This window comes from Haemaphysalis longicornis, unplaced genomic scaffold (genome assembly GCF_048455015.1).
Source record: "Haemaphysalis longicornis isolate Haplotype H1 unplaced genomic scaffold, Haemaphysalis longicornis Haplotype H1 scaffold_2, whole genome shotgun sequence".
Lineage (NCBI taxonomy): Eukaryota > Metazoa > Arthropoda > Arachnida > Ixodida > Ixodidae > Haemaphysalis > Haemaphysalis longicornis.
This window is the reverse complement of record NW_027526295.1, coordinates 101,494,538-101,514,028: the sequence shown is the minus strand read 5'-3', so window position 1 is coordinate 101,514,028 and position 19,491 is coordinate 101,494,538. Positions and strand designations below refer to the sequence as shown.

Genomic DNA, 19,491 nt, shown 5'->3' with positions numbered 1-19,491 from the left:
AACGCATTCACTACCACCAACTCCCCAAACACTAAACGTTAACGCAATACACCCACCCCCTATGCGACGCATTTACTCGAGTACCCCTCGCGGGGAGATGAGCCCAATTTTTTGGAAACGACCAACCACGGAAACATTTTATTATGATTGGTGTCAGCTGTGATGCAGGTATTTGGGATCATCGTAAACTAGGGACGAAAGAGATTTTCTGATCGTCTGCTGCACCGTTTGGCTCCTTCCTACCGTTAATCCCAAAAATGCGTTTCGCTCTTCATGCCCCAGGTGGCGCCATCGTTCCAAGACCAGCTTGCGCTGGCTCGCACGTCCAAATCGGCCTCCATTTGCCCATAGACGTAAATAGTTTTTATTTATTTTCAGCATAAACAGGTAAGTACCGTCTTTGTTCCCGGTGTCCTACAAAATAAACCACAAAATGCGATGTTCGTGTCACGTTTGAGCTCGAACACAGCGGCGGTTCGATCAAAAAAATTCTGCAGAAATTCAGAGATTCATCTACTAATGCGTATTATTCCTAGGCCTCCTGTGTTGAGTGTGAGATTTCCCAGCCAGATTTTGTTTCCTAAACCCTGTCAGACCAATTATGTCTATTTATATCATAACGATTACAGCTGAAACTTTCGCGATATCTGGATTATTGTTGAAATGTCATGCGTTATATATATATACGTTTTGCCATTTTCCGTGATTATTTAATATTTTCTTCTGTTTTAGTTTAAATTTCGTGCGACCAATTATCACCATTTACGTTATTATAACCATTAGATTTGCAACTTTCCTGAAATCCGCATTGTTCTGGTAATGCAGGGCGTTACACGGTTCGCTATTTTGTTTATTAATTTATATTTTTATTTTTTTTTAGTTTCTCAGACTTTCGTTTGACCAATTATCTCCATTTACGCTATTATAACGATTGCAGGTGAAACTTATGCGAAATCTGCATTATTGGGGAAATGGCATGCGGTATACGATTTGACATTTTCCATATTTCATATTTTTGTTATTTTTTAGTTTTTAAACATTTCATTCGACCAATTATTTGCATTTACGTTATTCTAATGATTACCTTTAGAGCTTTCGCAAAATCTGCATTATTGTGGAAACGCAGTGCTTTACACGGCCCTGGCTGTGGGGGGACTCAGTAAAGAATGCTAAGAATTAAAAAGTTTTTACGGTGTTCCAATTATCGTCAGACCACCCTGTACAAGCGGCTGGTAGGGCATGCACCTACACACTTCAGTATTTAAATTCTTTAAACACCCATGAGTCTGTTTGTTTATACGCGATCAGGTTTGTCACCGTCATCATACCAGCGCAGCGCGTCTTCCACAAGTCGATATAAGTACGAAGCAAGCACTGAAGAATGCATCAATGTGCTCTTTTCTTACACGCGATAGCTTTGCTAATTGTGATAGTATTTCGAAAGTACCTGCGGTAGCAGGCCACTCGACACTGTGTACAAATACATCACCTCCAAAAGGTCATATGAAGTCGATTCAGCACTCCTGACTCGTAAATTGGTCACAAAAACAAAAACAACCTACGTTTTGTAGGCACTGACCACCCAGGGCATCCCAATGAAAATCGTGTATGAACTACGCATGGTTGCATGCGTGAGCATTTCTGTTGTGAATAACTCGACGATGTAAACAGGCGTGAAGTTTATTAGGACACCTTACACCTTACCAGTACTTGGAGCAAAAGCCAAGTTCTGGTGTTCCGAATTTCTTTATTGAGAAAAAACTGGGGAGCTGAGAAAGAAAAGAAAGCAACATTACCGATAAAAAAACGTATTCTCTATTCTCTATTCTCTAAAGAATGTACAAGATTCAGCGTAATCCACTGTTCGCTTTTATCAACTGAGTACATGAAAGGACTGTACACCGGCTGGTTTCAAAAATAGCAAAACCAAGAGCCTCCTTCCTGGCTGGAGTTCACGGGTCTTGGTTGACGGTGGCAGCGTCTTCCGTCGCCGCTGCGAGCTCCTCCTTGGCAGACCCCGGATTCATCGCCTCTGCCTTCGACATCTCCTCGTGCAGAGACAGGAGCTCTTTCTGTCGCATCAGCCACCAGGTAAAGAAGGAAAACGGTAACGGTGAAATGCAACATATGGTTATACAAACAATCAGTTGAACCTTTTCCGCGAAAGCGGCGATTATCGTTCATTAATAACGTGTTCCTATAATATTAGGCCTGTTACCTTATTACGAAACAAACATGCGAAACAATTTTTAGGAACAATAAAACGGACATAAAAAGTTAAAACGTATGTAAATCAATTCATGCCAAACTAGGCAGGTACAAGTCGACTAAAACGAAACAGTTATAACCAATTTGTTGCTGTGTTGAAATAGAAATTATTGCGCAGCGAAATGACGCGTGTTTTGTTACTTAGGAAACTAAGTAACTCATTGCAGTTTTCAAAGCCCTGTTATTTAAAGGGCTCTCGAAGAGAAAAATTGAAGTTCCCTAATGCCTTCGTTAAGTTAATTCCGAGAATTTGTCCTCGATACCCACATTTTTTTTTGTCGATTTACGCATTTTGTTCTTCGAAAAACTGCCGAACCATTCGGTAAGGTGTGCTGTTACGACGACATACTGGCAGGGTAGCATTTAACGAATTGCGAGCGAACTCAACCTTTACAGACCCTCACTGGATAAATACAAAGTCAATAATAACAAGGAACTAGGTGAAGATTTACATTTTAATGACCGGTGTGGCATCAAGCCACATTGAAAACCATGTGTGATGTATTTTAAGTGCGTATCCCTCTTCTGACCTGTCTTGGCGCCGTCATATAAATTATGCTTGATCTAGCACTTTTCGAATTCTGGTTTTTTACGTCACATTGCGAAGTACTTTCAGTGAATACCAAAGAGTTGCTGTTCACGACCACTACTTTTCTTATGGAGGCGAAATAGAAAACCGCCCATGGGTCAAGAATGGGTCGCACGCTAAAGATCCTGAGGTGGCCAAAATTAATCCAGAGACCGCCACTAAATCGCACCTGATTGCCGAGATGTATCTTCGGTGCATTAAAACTGCAATCGATCTGTTCGTTACCAGTCCCATATTCGAGTTTTCTTGCACAGTGCTACGGTTAATTTCGTACGAAGATTGATATCCAGAAGCAAGAAAGGAGGCAGAACTTGGGTACTCGATTCCTTTTTAATAACTACTAACGGAACTTCAGTGTGTGGAGTGATAAGAGTAGCCTAGGTGTTGGGGTTCACTTCAGCGTGGTAGGCATACGTGCTAAGACACTTTCTTTTTTTTTATTACACATTCCATAAAAAAAGTGGGATCAACAGAAGCAGATATTTAATGAGGCTATGTTTCGTTATGGACTGACCATTCGTGTAAAGTAAATACGCTGTAGACGTGGATAGTTTGAACACCTCTTTCCCTAAAAACATAGCGAGGTGAATAAACTACCGAATGATGTTCACTATATATTCCCAATGATGGGTTTTCTTGCTGTTTGTAATGTGATATCTTTGGCGATGCCCATTTTCGGCTTCTTTGTAGTGCTTTAATGCAATTTCTGTTTGCTATTTTATATTATTGCATTTTTCCATTTCCTGATACCTACCTCAGAACTGCCCCCCCCCCTCCTTCCTGTCGCGCAGCCAGATATATTTTTTATGGGTGTTTTACGCCGCCTGTAAGAAATTGCGCCCAGCCAATATCGTATTTCTGTTGTCTGATCCCATTTTTGTTTTCCAATTTTAATATGTGGATGCCGTGTGTAAATACCATGGGCGAGAAAAAAGGTAAAAAGAGGGGAAATGCACCGCTCGGAAAAGTTCGGATGGTGTATTGACACCGCGACAAGGGGGGAGGGGATGTCTTGATCCCCCTTGTCGGTAGGTTGTTGGGGCTGGGTTTTCTTTCTTTATTTATTCGCAGAGATCGTTGGAGGTGGAGATCCTGGGACGGTGAAATGCGTGCTGGGGAGTGAGGCGCTTTCGGCGCCGCTCTTGTGGTGCAGCTGCTGCGGTGTTGCCGGGGTTTATCTTGGCTGTGCCCGGTTCCACCCTGGGGACACCGCTTTGTTGGGACCGCTGATGATAAGTTTGCGGCTCTAGATATGGACTCTGAGCTGATAGGACTTGCGCATGGACTCTCAGCTGCGGACTCTGAACTCTGCGCCTTGTGGACTGTTGGGACGGACTTGTGTTTGGTGTTGGCAGGGGGGACCGTGCGGTGGGGCGTGCTTGTGGGCGACCTGGAGGACGGTGTTCGGTTCCTGGTGCTGGACATTGTGGTCGGGGGACTGTAGTGTTTTGGGGTGGTTGGCGGTGGTTTATTGGGACTTTTTTGGGACTTCATTGTTATTGTTATACTTTAATTTTTTTTCGGGAGGTGGGGGGAGGGCTGTGCACTGCGCACTGTGCGTTTTTCTTTTCATGGATGTATGGAGGGCTTAGCGGTGGTTTGGGAGAACAGTGGGCGTAGGGAGTTGGGTGCGGTGTGTGTTACCTGAGACGCTTCCTCTACTTGCATTTATGAGTCAACTCCGTGTGGGTGCTCCTTTGCGTTGTTTTCACGCCGAGCAAAGCAAAAGCCTCAATTTTTTTTTGTAAACCATTGGCTTTTCTTCTAAAAGGTTTTGGAGCCTCGGCTTCTTGTTCTTTTATTCTACTGATCGGCATTAACCTGCTATAGCCTAGCTGGTGCAGGGTTGTTCCCATTTTTATTTAGGCTGTTTTTATTTTTGGAGGGAACATAATTTTTTCCCTTTTTCCCCTATCCCCCCTCCCGTTATGCCGTCTAAAAAGCGCTCTGGGTACTATGATAAATAAATTATTAACCAAAAAACAGCGTCAGCAGTAGCACCAAACAAATAATTAACCACCGCCCCTGAGTAAACACAGTGCAGGCATTGAATACCACATCTTCGGGTATGAAATTTGCAAGACTGCATCTAACAGCAGTCTTGCATTGCGTGATACTAAGACTGACTGTGCTTACTCCGGCTTCCCGCTCATGATCTTCGTACCCACCTCTAGCTGTCGCACGGCTCGGCGCGGCCCCTCCAGCATGGCACGGCTGACGGGCTCGCGACAGTCCTTGAGATTTCTCTGGACGGCCTTCAATTGGAGCCTCTTCTGACGGAGGTCCTCAAGCCGGACAGCCATGGTGGCACGCAACGAGGTCGACGGATTCGGGGAGTCACCGGAAGCCGGGAATGACGGAGCGTCCATCTTGCGCCAGTGGGGATGGCCCAGGTACGTGAGAACCCTGCACGAATGCAAATATTTCCAATCATACAAAGGTCAGCCGGACATCACATATTTGGAGCTATGTTTGAAAGAACATTCAAGCGAATTTATGCCCGGGTTGCGCAATTTAACGCATGTAATCCTTTATTTTTACCATTCGGATGACTTCTGGAGCCTGCTTATGCGTGTAAATGAGGCAACAACAAACACACTATTCGCCGTACGTGGCTGTTTCACGAACTGCCACAGTGGTCTTACACTGGTGCGCGATATTAGTTGGTGCTGGCCCAGTCTTAAAACTTTCAATGTTCTCTACCTTTAGTCACACCCAACTTTTCATTTGCGCTTGTTACACGTGCTCGCTAAATCCTGCCAAGGGCACTTGCCAGCGTATTGGAAGAGCTGGCAGCAAATCGGTGAGCAAGATCATGCCAAAGAAACCAAACATTTCTGGATAGTCCTCTCGTAAAAACTGCTTACCTAGCTCGAACAGGCTCAGAACATGGCCCGTACATTGTCGACTTCAATGTAATCAGAATGTATCTGTAAGTTCTTTGTCGGTTTGTCGGGGGTTTGTTGCTTGAAAGTTGTTTACAATTGCTGAGTGTTTAAAGTTGTCGAACGCTTTGTGGAGGTCTAGGGCTAGGATTGCTGCTGTGTCAAAGTGATTTGCTGGGGTTATTATTTCTTGTTTAAGTTGCAGTAGTATATCTCTTGTGGAGATTCCCGCTTGAAAACCTATTATTGTCGGTAGTATGATTGGACATGTAAACCAAACCATATGCCTCATCAAAAAAATCACCAATCGAATAGCAGTAAGCGAGACCGAATTTGCCTGATTCAAGCATTTGAAATCAGCCGAATTACGTTCTCCATCCCCTACCGTTATCTAAGCGCCCAAGAAATGAAAACAATAAATACAATAATTAGAAAAGCATACAAAGCAGCATTACAAATACCTTTAAGTACATCTAACGCTAGACTCGATGAGCTAGGCATATACAACAATTGCGCGGAATTAATAAAGCGCATTTAACTAATCAATCAGTCGGTCTGACCAAAACTCCCACAGGTCGACATATACCAAAACAGCTGAGAATCAACCCCCCTGGCAATAATAGCTGAGAAAAAGCCCATTCCATTAGAAATAAGATACAACCTAATCATAAAACCACTGCCGCAGCATATGCACTCAACACATCACCGATACAGACGAGACGAGAACTCAGGGCGCAATACCTACAAAAAAGATACCCTCCAGGTGAAAACACCCTCTTCGTGGATGCCGCCGAATACCGACATAAAACAGCATTCGCCATTGTCGTAACGAAAGGCGCAGACGAGCCACCAGTGCATGCAATAATCATGCCCACAAAAAACCCAGCACAGGCGGAACAGGCAGCAAATAGCCGTAGCATTGACGCAACGCCCCACGGCCCCCACAATTATGTCAGATTCCAAAAGCGCTATTCAAAACTTCTCCCAGGGCAACATTTCATTACTGGCACTCAAAATTGTTCAGAAGAATCCCGCTCACTCCAGTAGACATACTATGGACACCGGCCCACGCCGGACAGAAAAAAAACGAAACCGCACACTCTCAGGCTAGAGATCTTACCCTGCGAGCTGGAGTGGCGCCCGACCCATCCCACGGGGCAAGGTCATCCAGAGACAGTCTCCATAACTATACCAATATTATGGAACATTACCGCCTCTGCAGGCGAAAGCTAGCACCCCCGCACCCGGAACTCACAATGAACACACACCCACACCCAACCCGCCTGCACACCTAATCCACCCAACACAAGCCCCATCCCCGAACTGCACCCTCTGCACAGCCCCAGCCACCCTACCCCACATTCTGTGGGCCTCTCCCCAAAATCCGTATCCCCGAATCACCACAGCTGAGCAGTGGAGAGAAGCACTGGCATACCACGACAGGGAGCTACAGACCTCCCTGATCGCAAGGGCCGCCTCGGTCGTTGTTGGGCTGATAACAACGGCCACCAACTTCTCACGCTAAAGACAAGCTCGGTTTATTAAAGTTTTTTTCTCTCTCTCTCAATGTAATCAGGCAAGTTGTTCACTGTCCTCGGCGCCCCTTTGTGGTATGTTAAAAGACGACCTTTTTGTCTATATTGACCAAACAAAGCGGGAACCTCACGTTAGGAGTTTATGCCCTGCTCTGGCTGGTTCAATCTGCGATGTTATTCGTTTACTTTAATAAAGTGTCAAAACGCAAGCGAAAACCAATATTTGGCTGCGTTAATAGACCATAGGAACTGCAATGACGGGTGGTAGCTCCACGAAGTACGCGAACAGTCAGGTACGTCTGTCTTTTCATGCGCCCTCTTCAGATAAGGGATGTGGTGCCCTACACCCTTTGGAAACGTTGAGGGCACTCTAGCTGCTGGAGTTGGCAGTCATTCATGCTTCAAAAAGCTTCTACAAAATTGTCAAGGCTATTCTACCGCCTCCTTTACAAAATGATGGTTTTAAAGTATACTGAAGCACTTGAAATGTCTTTACTTACGGTGTTTTACTTAATTCCAAAGTTTTTTTGTTAGTAGCATTCGGTCTGTTTCTGCTATCCTTACGGTATACTACTTTTGTCCCACACCTCGGCGGCGGGGCTCGTGATTAAGTTCGTGATTTAATACCTAAAAGTGCCATTATGTGCAATGTGGCCCCAACTTGCTGATACCAAAAGTTTGTTCCATTTTAGTGTCTTCGACCACATTGCGTTGCACTGCACAAAGCGATGTGTTATCTGTGTCAATGTTTTCTCTCCTGTTTCCGAGAGCTAAAGCCCTATTACGGACGCTGTGTGTCACAAGCCCAATCATCGCTTCGCCATGACCTTGAGCCGTGGAGACCATCGCTGCTGCGTTCGCTCGGACTTGCCATTCCGGTAGCACGTGATGGTTTACGGCTGCTTCGCCGCCGCTTGGGCGCTCAGCCTCGCCATGGGTGACACGCCGGCGGGGAGGTCTGTGCGCGCGCTTCACAGCCAGCAACAGGATGAATCCAGTCATCCAGTACCCTAAGTTGCACGAAACAGTAGGTGCGTATGGCTCGAAAAACCAAGCGAAACAAGCCATTCGCTTGTAATAACTAGGTTTCGAAGTGTTAGACCGGACGCATTTTTTCACTATTGATGGGTAATTCCTTGAAAGATACGTATCATAAGTAATGAGAAGGTTAATGGTGCACTAATGCTCTCTCTTCACTTCAATTACAAAGAATCCCTGTACAGCATCGCCGCCTCAGTCATGGGACCTACCACTATCGTACTTCTCTATACCACAACAGGAAGAAATGTCGTTGCAATTTGTCTCACTCATACCTGTGGGCCAGGCCTTTCGTTTCATTTGCTCCCTTTATGAAATTTGATTTATACTGATTCTTACAATACCTCCCCCAACAACTGCCCTTCCCGTCGCCTGTCTGTGACAAGTGTCAGAACGGCATAGGCATACATGGAATCATAAGGGGAATTCATAAAAAGGCCATCTGGCCTTCCTATTTTCTTAGAAGACTGCTTGCATGGCCCCTAATAAAATGCTATCCCTAAAGTGCATTAGCGCACCGTGGTGAAGCCGACGTATCAGGCTTCGTTAATGGCGTTAAAAGGGATAGGCAGCGTGTTAGAGCGTTTAATTAGACGGCCTCCTGCCCCACATTTTGGTACGCAACTACCTATACTGTCACTGTAATGTTGTTTTCTGGGAACGCATTTATTATTAGTTGATAAAACGATTTCATGAAGACATGGTGTAAAACAGGGCGACTGGGAGGAAGCTTACGCAATATTCGACCATTCGCACTTCTAAGAATGCGCACGAAGTTTTAGATGCGGAGCATCTCTTGCTCGGGGGGATGTCACTTGTACGTGCCCTGTCCGCAGCGCCTCTGATAAAGATTGTGGCAGGATGCCCGTAGGGATTGGCCAACGAAAGAATCCATCACGAGATAGCTTCGCGTTCAACCACCGTCGTAATCTTCCCGTAGGGGAACCGCTGAAGAAGAGGGAGAAGAAGACAAAGCTCCGAAGAGGAGGGCGTGTACGTTGCTCTCAGCCGGTGCACCAACGTCAACAACCTTTACCTCAACAACGCTGACGGAGACTACCGATTCCACCACAGAAACGACAACATCGACAAGAGCATGATGGACGAGTTTCGGAGCCTCGAGAACCACCGCTTACTCCCCGTCACACAACAGTACTTGCGTGCCTTTACCACCGGTGTGGACCCGGACGCGGAATTCCCTCTGGCGCTACTAAACACCAGATCACTCAACATAACGGCAACACAACAGACCCACACGGAACCCCCATGATGCTTCGTATCCTCATCAGGGTTCTCCACGGGAAGATGGTGTAATTTTTTTTAGCCTAGTACAGCGTCTTTTGCTGCCTATTGCGTAATCATTCGTCATGGACTCATGGTGCTTGCTGCTAAAATTTAATCAGCGCTAAAACAGGAACGACGGCGGCCTGCTGCACGGCAAACGTGTCCGCGATACGCTGCATTGAACCGTAGCTCGCAACTTCGGAAAAATCGAACGGATACGAAGGTCCGTGAAGAACCAGTTTTCCTTTCTGCGCATTTTCTTTTGGAAGACGGGTGCTGGTTTGTCCGAAAGCAAGCAGAGACATAACTGGCACCACACTGCTTGAAAACGTGCAGCGCAATATGTGGTATATTGTCTGCTGGCTGCTATCGCAACGCACCCTGTATCGTCTTGGAAAAAGCAGAGATCCACGTCCATTCGTGCATGCGTACCTGTAGACGTATGTGTCCCCGATGATGTCCGGGTTGTCGACGTAGCGCTCGCGGATGCGCTTCCACCGACGCAGCATTCCCGACGTGATGGTGGAATCGAAGGGGGAGCTCGACGAGGTCTCGCTGCTGCTCGTCTCTTCGTCGTCGTATTCCTCGTCTTCCTCATCCTCCTCGTCGTCTTCATACTCTTCGTCCCCCGTAACGTCGCTGCCAATCGTCGACGGCTCTTCATCAGCCTTCATCCATGCGCTCGGGGTACCCTTCGCCAGCTGCAAAGAGACGCGAATTTTCGATAAACTTGTCGAGCAGTCCGAGCAGTGTCGCTTCCAAGACGGAATTTAAACGCGAAGCTGGGACAAACACGGACAAGCAGTAGTTACGAATTGCCTCACAAAATTTCACCAGACCTCCTCGTCCCTCTCGAATTGTCGCCAGAGAGCACAGTGCACCTTAACATGTTTTAAAGGGGCACTGACACAAAAATTTTGCATCTTGTTTTTTTTGTTGCGATAAGTAGTGACCTACTTATAACCTGTAGAAACCTCATTTGCTTCAGCGTGCGACGGTTGTTTAATTAGAGGCACTTTCAATGCGGCCAGTCGCAGTTTCGGTTTCAGCGAGTGCCGCGAAACGATGGATTTTGTGGATTTTGTGTGAACAAAGCTGACCACGTGACCGTCAGAGGGATATCACAGAGCAGAGCCGCCGTAGCACTGTCGAATCCGCATCGACGGCAGTTTCTGCGAATGCCCCCCCGTACTGATCTCGTGAGGCGCTTAATTAAAAAGCGACCGTGGATGTGACGCAGGCGCTGCGAGTGCAAATGCTACCGCGGCTAAAGAACGACGCGCGACGCTCGAGACGGTGGGTGGCAAGACGCGCGCTGGGAGCAGCCGGCCGGTCTGCCTACAGGTCCGCCTACAAATGTGTTCGGCTTAGCACTGCGGCGGATATTCGCGTGCCGCTCTCGTAAGCGGTGCAGATGACAATTTTTAATGCAACCCGCCATCGCATCATTAACTCCTTTCTCATGTAAGCCACCATGGTCGGGACTTGGGGACAATTTCGTACAGCGGTAACAAGCTATCACTCGAGCTACCTGCACCGGCCGCGGCCGTGGCCGCCGCCTGCACAGCGACCGTGCGGCTAGCTCAGTGGGCTTTTCGTGCCTCCGCCGCGTTTTCGCATCCAATGGTAATAAACAGTAATAGAAACAGAGTGCCTGGAATCGCTGTAGAACTTTGGTCGTGGCCAACTGCCCGATGAGCTGACGAAATCACGGCGCCTAGGTCCGCCGCCAACGATCGGGTCGTTCGTTCTCGAGAGCAGAAGCTCCGCCCTCCGGCCCTCCGATTGAAGCGGCGAGCCGGGCGAGCCGGCAAAAAGCGCCGGCAGTGCGGAAGCGGCAAACACAAACTCGTGACGTGTGTGGATGTTGTTTATTTACAATTGCGCGTGGTCCTCTGCTGGCTGCTCGGTTTCGTTTCGCACACTTTAAAATTGATTTTAAATAAGTTCTAGGCTGTATTCGCCGCTGATATTTTGCAGATGATGTATATGTGTTCCCACCAATCTATATCCGAAGTTATCTCGCCTTCAAAATTTTGTGTCAGTGCCCCTTTAAGCACCAGAGCCTTCACATCTCTCGTAACCCATGGCAAGTAGACCACACGCTAACCTCGTGATTCAAACACCTTTGTTAAGTAGTCTAGGTTTAGTTTGTAGGCTGCTTGGGTGATCTAATGGATAGACATGTGGAAACAGCCTACAAATTATACTTAGAATTACCTGTTGCGTTCTCGTATTTTTTTTTTACTTGACAACTGAATGTTTCATTCGTTTGATCTGGCAACCTTTAAGTCGATATACACCGTTGCTATAGAGTTACAGCAGAGAGTTACAGCAGAGCGGAGTGCCGGTTCCGGTACCGTAACCGGTGCCCGTGCGCATGTGCACAACCAGTTTTGTCGTCTCTGCGCGCGCGGTGTGTTGCAGGTCGCCTACAGGGAGCCGTACCGGTTACTGTTCCCCGCTATGCTATAACTCTTTAATGTGTCTACGCCGATAAACGTGTATCGGTTGGCACTGCTTCAATTGCTTTCCTTAACATGCTCCGAACTACTGTTGTCTGTGTCTTGCGGCACGAAAGTGAAAGTCACCGAGAACAATTGCTAATATATAAACGGTAAAGCTATCAATTGTCCCTGTTTCGTCCTGCTCAGCGTAATATAAATCTTTTGGAAGGCAAGAGTGTGTTTTGAACGCGTGCACTGTTCTCTCAGCTGAAATAAAGTGCGCGTTATTTGGTACGGTTCCGGAGGGGCACGAAACTGCGGACCTAAGGAAACAGCCTCCACTAGATCTCTGCTACCTCGTCGTCGACACCCCAAGAACGCTGTTGCTAGGAGGAGAGAATTAAAAAATAAAATTTTACCATCCCTTCGTAAAGAAAGTTGAGAAAATTAAGCGCGACAACGTTCTCGCATCAAAACTGCGTAACAACAGCGTCATGCCTTCGCTGAAAGTGCGTCCGATTAATCGATCGGCAATCCTTCCAAGACCCAAATCGCAAACATAGAACAAATTCATGCGATGATATTTCGCACGCTGAGTAAACACATTTACGAGCGATATAAATGTGTACCGATCCATGGTTAATGATATACATGTGTACTATTCTACTCCTCCTTCATGACGGATGCGTGTATTGTCTTATCTAAATGCGTTTCTTCTTCGAGCTTTTCAAGTAACCATTTTGACGCAATGGAAGCTCGGGTTCACGCATGCGCAGTGTGTCCAGAGATGTTATCGAACCTTTTTGGTCGACCAACCAGTCTAAGTGGAAATTTATTAGTTTTCTTACAAGACGCCATCGGTCCCAATAAGAAAGCTCGCGGTTCAAAATTTTTCGCTTTAAAAATGCTTACTGTAATTTGTTCTGCAGCCGATTGACTTTTTACGGGGATTACTTTTCGATATCGGGTGTTAGTCCGCTCCGTTCATGCCTACTTTACGGAGCTTTGGCATCGCCGCACTTTCGTGGCACAATGGTCGCTGATATTTGAGTACGGTGAAGCGTCAACAAATATAAAACGAGTTTTGAGAATTCTGTCTCAAGAACGACCTCTCATTCTACACCGACGACATCTCCACACTTACGCCCTACCATTGATGTGTTATCCACGTGGAGAATGAATGCTTAATGACACAATTTCTGTTATTTACTCCCTGGTTATTCAAACTGTCTTCATGTCTCGAAAGTTTCTATTCTCATTTTGGCCAAATATCCGGACTAAAATTCCAGACATACATTACGGCGCAATCACCGTCACGCCATTAAAGCATAAGAAAAGTACAAAGCAAGGAGGGCAAAGCCTCCCGATGGTGGCGGCAGCAGGTGAACATTTCTAACGACGAGGGTGCCTACCAAAACAGTATGAAGTGGAAATGGCCAGTCTAAGCAATACAGACGCAGTTGTCCTATACGGGATACTGACGGCCTTTTGCCGCGACAACAACGCGAAGCAATGGTAAACCGAAACGATTCCCCACCGGAGCGGCCCAATCATCGGGCAGGTACGCCCTGCGCTTCGCACGTGGTGTTCGGCCTTTTTAAAAGCACAGAGAGGGGTACCTACCGAGGGAGGTGAATCAGGCGGGTTAATAGGAAAATTGAAATAAACATGGCTGGACTTTACACAGCCGCAATGGTTTTGCCTGACCCATTTTTTCCCCTTTAGATCAAGTAAAGGTATACGCAGGAAAAAAACTCCCGCCTCCCCTCGCGGGAACGCCTGTGTAGATGCGACGCAAAGGGGGTTCCGTTGTTGTTTCCGTTAGATTGATTCTCCCATCGCGTGAAACGTGCCGTGAACCCCCTGCCGCGGCTATGACGCAACGTGCCCCGGCTATGACGCAACACAATCCAACACAATCCACTTTAATCCTATCCAATCCAAATCCAATCCAATCCAATCCAATCCAATCCAATCGAATTCAATCCAATGCCCCTCGCGAGAAAGTGTTCGCTATCGGAGAGGAGAGGAAGTGAGCGGCGGAGAGCACAGCTGGCGCGGCGAGGAGAATGGGGACAACTCCGTCGTCGTCGGCGGACAACGCCGACGACGACGACGACGCCGGAGGGACAAGGCGAGTGAATCAGATGCTCTGCATCTAAAAATTTACACCATCGATTCCCGCACACAGAGCAACTTGGGAGCGCATAAAGAACAGCTGGACGCGTGTTGAGAGAGGAGTCGTCAAGCTGGGCCAGCAGCGGTGGTGCTGCCTTCGCGCAACTGCCGGCCGAGCTCCTGGTTCCCGGAAGCGACGGCAGCGGCGGCTCCTCGCCGCCGATCAGCCGGCGTCCCAGTGGAAAGGGAGCATGAACCAAGTTCAGTCGGACTGAACACGACAGACGAACGCCGCGTAATGACGTCAACAAGATGCTTCCACTGGTCAGCCACCACAGGACGGACATGCGGCCAGTGCTGCTGCTAAAGCGAGGAAATGCGACCACTCACAAGGAGCGCTTAGCATGCTGGGCACTTGTACGATAGAAGCATGAAACGCGCGTCGCAGACTTGTCAAGCCTGAGCTAGGCATGAGGATCCTTCCGACCGTGCCTAAAGTTCGCAAATGTCAGTGGCGAGATTCTCACTCATTCCTAGAAGTCCAGCAATATATCTTCATTTCTAATTACCATCATCATCCTTTTAGAGCGCAAGCTCTTAAGCACCCGCTACTCTGGTCTCGTGGCGCCGTCGTCCACCCATGTAACTGAGCGAACGAAGAGGGCGCGAAGGTAAACGAGACTGAGCGAGCAGAAAAGCGGATGAGGAAAGCATGGCGAAAGTGTGAGAAGGACAGCAGTACGCCGAGGCCGCGCAAGACACCTGTGGGAAAACCGCGCCTTGGCGTCTATTAGTTGCACCCACGGAGTAAGATAACGAGGAGCGCCGAATGTGGCCCAGAAAAACATCATTTGCGCGGGACGATAATGTCCCCACGCTGCCCGCCACCCAACTTTCACTTTGCGCTCTTCCTCTCTCGCACCCCACTCGTGGTTGTGTCTTTGTACAATGCTCTCCCCTTGTTCACTCTGCTCAGAGGCTTGATTTCTTTCGCCGCGACGTCTGTCTTCTAACATGTCCTGTGCGCGCTATCATGAGACGCGCCGAATCTAAATCACGCCGCGCTGCTGCAATGAGCGGTGGGGTAATCGCTCACCGACGCATATGTGACGACCACTTATTCTTTATCAGGGAACGTTTATAAAAAATAATCGAGACGAGCTAAAAAATTTCAATCTAACACAACAGATCTAAGATGAAATCGCACGACGACGATTTCTTAAAACACCAAAACAAGGAATGAGCCAGAGGAATACTGTACATTGCAACATGCGCTCTAGTCTTCGAAACGCACGCGAAGCTGGGCCCAACAGACCCAAAACAAACGTCGCTGAAACAGACGACAAAGCTGACGGAATGAGTACCGCCGTCGCGCCCGCAAGGATCAGCAGGCTCCGGCAGCTGGTTAACAGCGCCCATTCGCTGCGCCATCTACAATGTGCCCCGTGAGTGAGGGACATTAAGGGACCGTCAGGGAGAGTGGAGTCGGCGCTCGTCTTTATCTTATTTCTCCGTGGTTCCACCCGAGAAATGAGACGCAAAACCAGGTGTTGAGAAAGAAGAGGCCGCTAAGTAACGGCTTCCGGTTAGTAGAGAATAAAGAGGAAGAAGTAGGTGTGGTGATATTAGAGAACACCCGGCCCTTGTCTCCTTCTCGCGTTATTTCACACCAGGCACCCATGAAAGTAAGCGCCTTGCTCTTCCAGGTTCGCAAAAAGCACAGAAGCCCGACACGCGGTACGTGCGGCACATACGTCGGTCCTTCATCGTTCTCTTCGTTGTGTGCATGCCTCATCCTAACCACGTGACATTTGCGCGGGAGCCTCAAACACGATTTGCAACAACATTTTCGGCGGCGGCAATGCGCTGAGAATAACGCCAGAGTAGAGCGCGCCGTCCTGCGCTTGCTGATCACTCGATCACTTCCTGAGACGCAGCAGCTATGCGCTGAGACCGAGAACACTGCAGTTCTAGATGCGCTCAAATTTCGCATTAGGGGTACAGAGATGTTAAGACAATTTTTCACTGGCACAGACGTAAACATCAGCCTTTTCCGTGAATTGCCCATCTAATGCATTAGCACGAAAAACCAATCAAACGTGTATGTTTATTTAAAAAAGCGGTGGCACTCTCACTTATGTAGCTGAATTTCGCCTTAAAAATGGAACAGGTTTCGTTTACGCTGTATAATGTGGAGTTTTATTAGACATTGCAGCGATTTCGGCCGTTTGGAATCTTTCCCATGGATTTGTACATTGTATTTGAGCTTTTTTTTTTCGTGTTTCTTAGCCAGGGAGTTGAGTTCAATGACAGCCACAGACATCCAGAATTTTTGCGTTTAGGTATCCCAAAAAAGATGACCGTCTTTAAATGTTTAACCGATCAGAGGGTTCATGATGCGCTTTGGCAGCATGCTCCAGAGCCCCGTCACCAGTGTAATGTTACATAACGTGCGCCCAGGAGTATCTGAACCTAAACCACCACGAGAACGCCTTCCTGACATAGAACCCCAATCAAAATCCCAGTCAAGTAAGAGGGCCCCCTACAGTAACACGGGCTGGTGACCTCGTTTAATCTTGGGCTACGAAATAAACCCTCTCAAGATATCCTGACTACGCGCCGTATAAGATGCGAATCTGTCGGACAGTCTGCATCACGGGCCGCAAAATGGGCCACTATCATGCGACAATTCCGAAGTGGTCGGCCAGGCCCCCGCATTTCTGCGCTCCGAGATACTGTACTCTAGATGGTGCTAAGCCTTTACGTTGTCAGGTAAACGATGGCACTACACGCATACGATGAAACTACTCTCCCTTTGCTACGTACCATTGAACTAGTGAACGGCGTCTGCTTCCGTCAACAATATTTCGTTGAGCTATTTGGCCTCCACCGCTTTCTTTAAGCTCTCTACGCCACTGTAGCCTTCATTTTTTTGTAAGCCCGCATAACGGTTTGCCGTTAACTTAGAAAGAACGCTTCGCCGAAGTGTATCATGGTGGCTTTGTACATCTCCTGTAAATAAACATGCATTCTGTCACCGTCACTGTTAATTCTTATAGGGGAAAGAGGATTCCCTGAACGCCCTTCTAGCGTGAAAGAAGCTGTAGCCCGTAGTGGGGATGAGAACCATGAAAATCTGGTTCAGAACACGCCCTGAAAATACTGTGAATCCCGCGCAGGAAAGCACAAGCTACCATTAATCTTTGCCCCTACAATCAAGGATGCCGTGATATGTGGCGATTAGGCTTTACTACTGTTGTGTGAGCACCGGGAATTTTAAATGACACAAGGTATATTCTTCAAGTGGCTCACAGCTTGATCCACCCGATAGCTTCGGCCGTGCGGACTACCCATGCACGAAAATGTGTCAAAAGGTTCGCACTTTTACGAAAATGCTCACGGGAGGTCGTTCACTACTGTTACTAAACGGCCAAGTATCCGGGATAATTTTTCCATGCCGCGGGCCGCATATACACCTATTAACCAGCAGAGCAGTCACGCTTGTTGTATACACGCACTCCGGGTAAGGCAGGCAGGCATTTTTCTATGCAAGGCTTTTGCAGACTCTACTCACCTGGCTCGGCTGGTTGAGACTGCACCAAATCCTGACCGCATCGTCGGTGTCCACTTGGGGCAGCCAGAGCTCCGTTGGCTGGCCCCCGCCGTCGCCCGCCACGTACTGCTGGCGTTCTTGCTGCATGGCTGGGGCTGCTAACGTTTCCTCCGCCTCTCTCGTTGGAGATTCCGCTACGCTGACAGGCGCCTCGACCGCCTCGCCTCGTTCCACAACGGCTTCAGCAAGCCTGTCTTCATCCTCTTCCGTTGGATCATGGTGTGGACCGGGTTCCCTCAAAGTATCAAAGGTTGCCGTCAGCGGCAGCGATAGAAGCAGGCCCATATGGCGGCGGCAGCTCGTGGAACTGTGCGCACCCCGGCCACCAACGAAGTTCGGAAGACGTGTGTGTCCGATGAGACAGCCAGTGCGACGACGACAACGACGACGACAACGACTATGGGCTTGTATGAATGACGTGTCCCACTCAGGTGGATTGGCCAAGAAAAATGTCGTCCGCTAATGAGCGACTGTATTACGCAACACCAAAACAGGAAAACGAGAGAAACGATCTTCCGAAGGAAAACAGAAAGGGCGCTGCTGGTGGTGGTGGTGGAAAACCAAACATCAAACACTCACCTATTCCGCGCCATATACACCCTACATACGACATCGGTCGAATACAAGCACGGACTTGTCTCCTATAGAGAAACGATACCCGAAGCGCAGCTCCAGATTTGCGTTCGTTTTATTTTGAAAACATAGCTCAACCTGGACGCAATTAATGTGGATAACACAAACGTTTCTCATCCTTATGCGCTGTCACGGAAACTGAAGTAGTACGATTACAATAGAGCCATTGCTGATTGCGCATGGTCAAAGCGGATGGTCAACAAATATCGGCTCCGAGCGACAGTGCGTATACGAACATTATTTGGCAATGACTGGTTGTGTTGTTTCTATTCCTAATTAATTCGTACTCGTCAGCGATTGTCCTAGGTCTAGTTCAGTAGGATCATCTTGTATTGCGATATCATTAGCGCGGTAATCGCCTCGTCGAGAGTCGATCGCGAGCGCGGGTCAACGAGACCTACACGCAGTTCTCGGCCCGCATTTGTCGTTTCCGCTGCGGTAGACATGCCTAATCGACGAAATTCACAAGCAGGGTTGCGTTTAAAATACGTATTCGCTACCAGATATCGAATTTCACGTCAAGCGGCTCCATACCGGTGGCGTTTGCATCGTGGAACTGCGGAGTGCCACTGGCACCACCCCCACTGCTTCTGCTGCTAGCAACAGCCAGGGTCCCCATCGGTCACGCTAGCAGCGAATTATGACCTAAAATCTGCTGTTGGGCTTTTTGCAGGTGATAGAAACAAAACAGAACACACACGCAAGTACCGCAACCGCTCACGTAACGCCAAACCCCTCCTATTCATTTGGTAACGCACGGACACCGAACAGAGGCACGGAAAGAACGGAGCACTCAACAGCCCAGCATGGCGCTTGCGGCGTTCGCTTTATAGATGGGACTGGCATCTGGGGCCCTATTCTCGACTGCACAAATTGCCGCCATTTCGCCCATGTTTTTTTGCGTAAGCACGACGTAGGCAATCAGTGACGTGCTGCACCTATAGCTATTCCTTTCCTAGCTTACCCATCTCTTTCATCACCCTTTTTCTCCTCTAATCTTTCATTCCCCCTCCTCCCCCTCCCCCCGGACTGGGTTGTATGCCGGTGAGCCCCCAGCTGGGCTCAATAATATCCCCAGTCC

The 19,491-nt window shown here is 48.1% G+C and overlaps 1 protein-coding gene across 1 annotated transcript; it reads right to left on the bottom strand.

Annotated features, from left to right (window-relative positions):
• Positions 1–1,952: 1,952 nt before the first annotated feature.
• On the bottom strand, positions 1,953–17,864 carry LOC144168198 (uncharacterized). Its single transcript, XM_077697234.1, has 4 exons — positions 17,739–17,864; positions 10,032–10,300; positions 5,026–5,263; positions 1,953–2,072 (listed from the first exon to the last, which is right to left on the bottom strand). Exons 1-4 carry the CDS (start codon positions 17,862–17,864, stop codon positions 1,953–1,955), a joined length of 753 nt encoding a protein of 250 aa, XP_077553360.1.
• Between the last annotated feature and the right edge of the window lie 1,627 nt (positions 17,865–19,491).

Coding starts and splice junctions, on each gene's coding strand:
- LOC144168198 (XM_077697234.1), bottom strand. CDS start 17,864: ATGCAGCAAGAACGCCAGCAGTACGTGGCGGGCGACGGCGGGGGCCAG. Junction 5,264..10,031: donor GGGGACACATACGTCTACAG/GTACGCATGCAC, acceptor GCATTCGTGCAG/GGTTCTCACGTACCTGGGCC. Junction 2,073..5,025: donor GAGCCGTGCGACAGCTAGAG/GTGGGTACGAAG, acceptor CTGATGCGACAG/AAAGAGCTCCTGTCTCTGCA.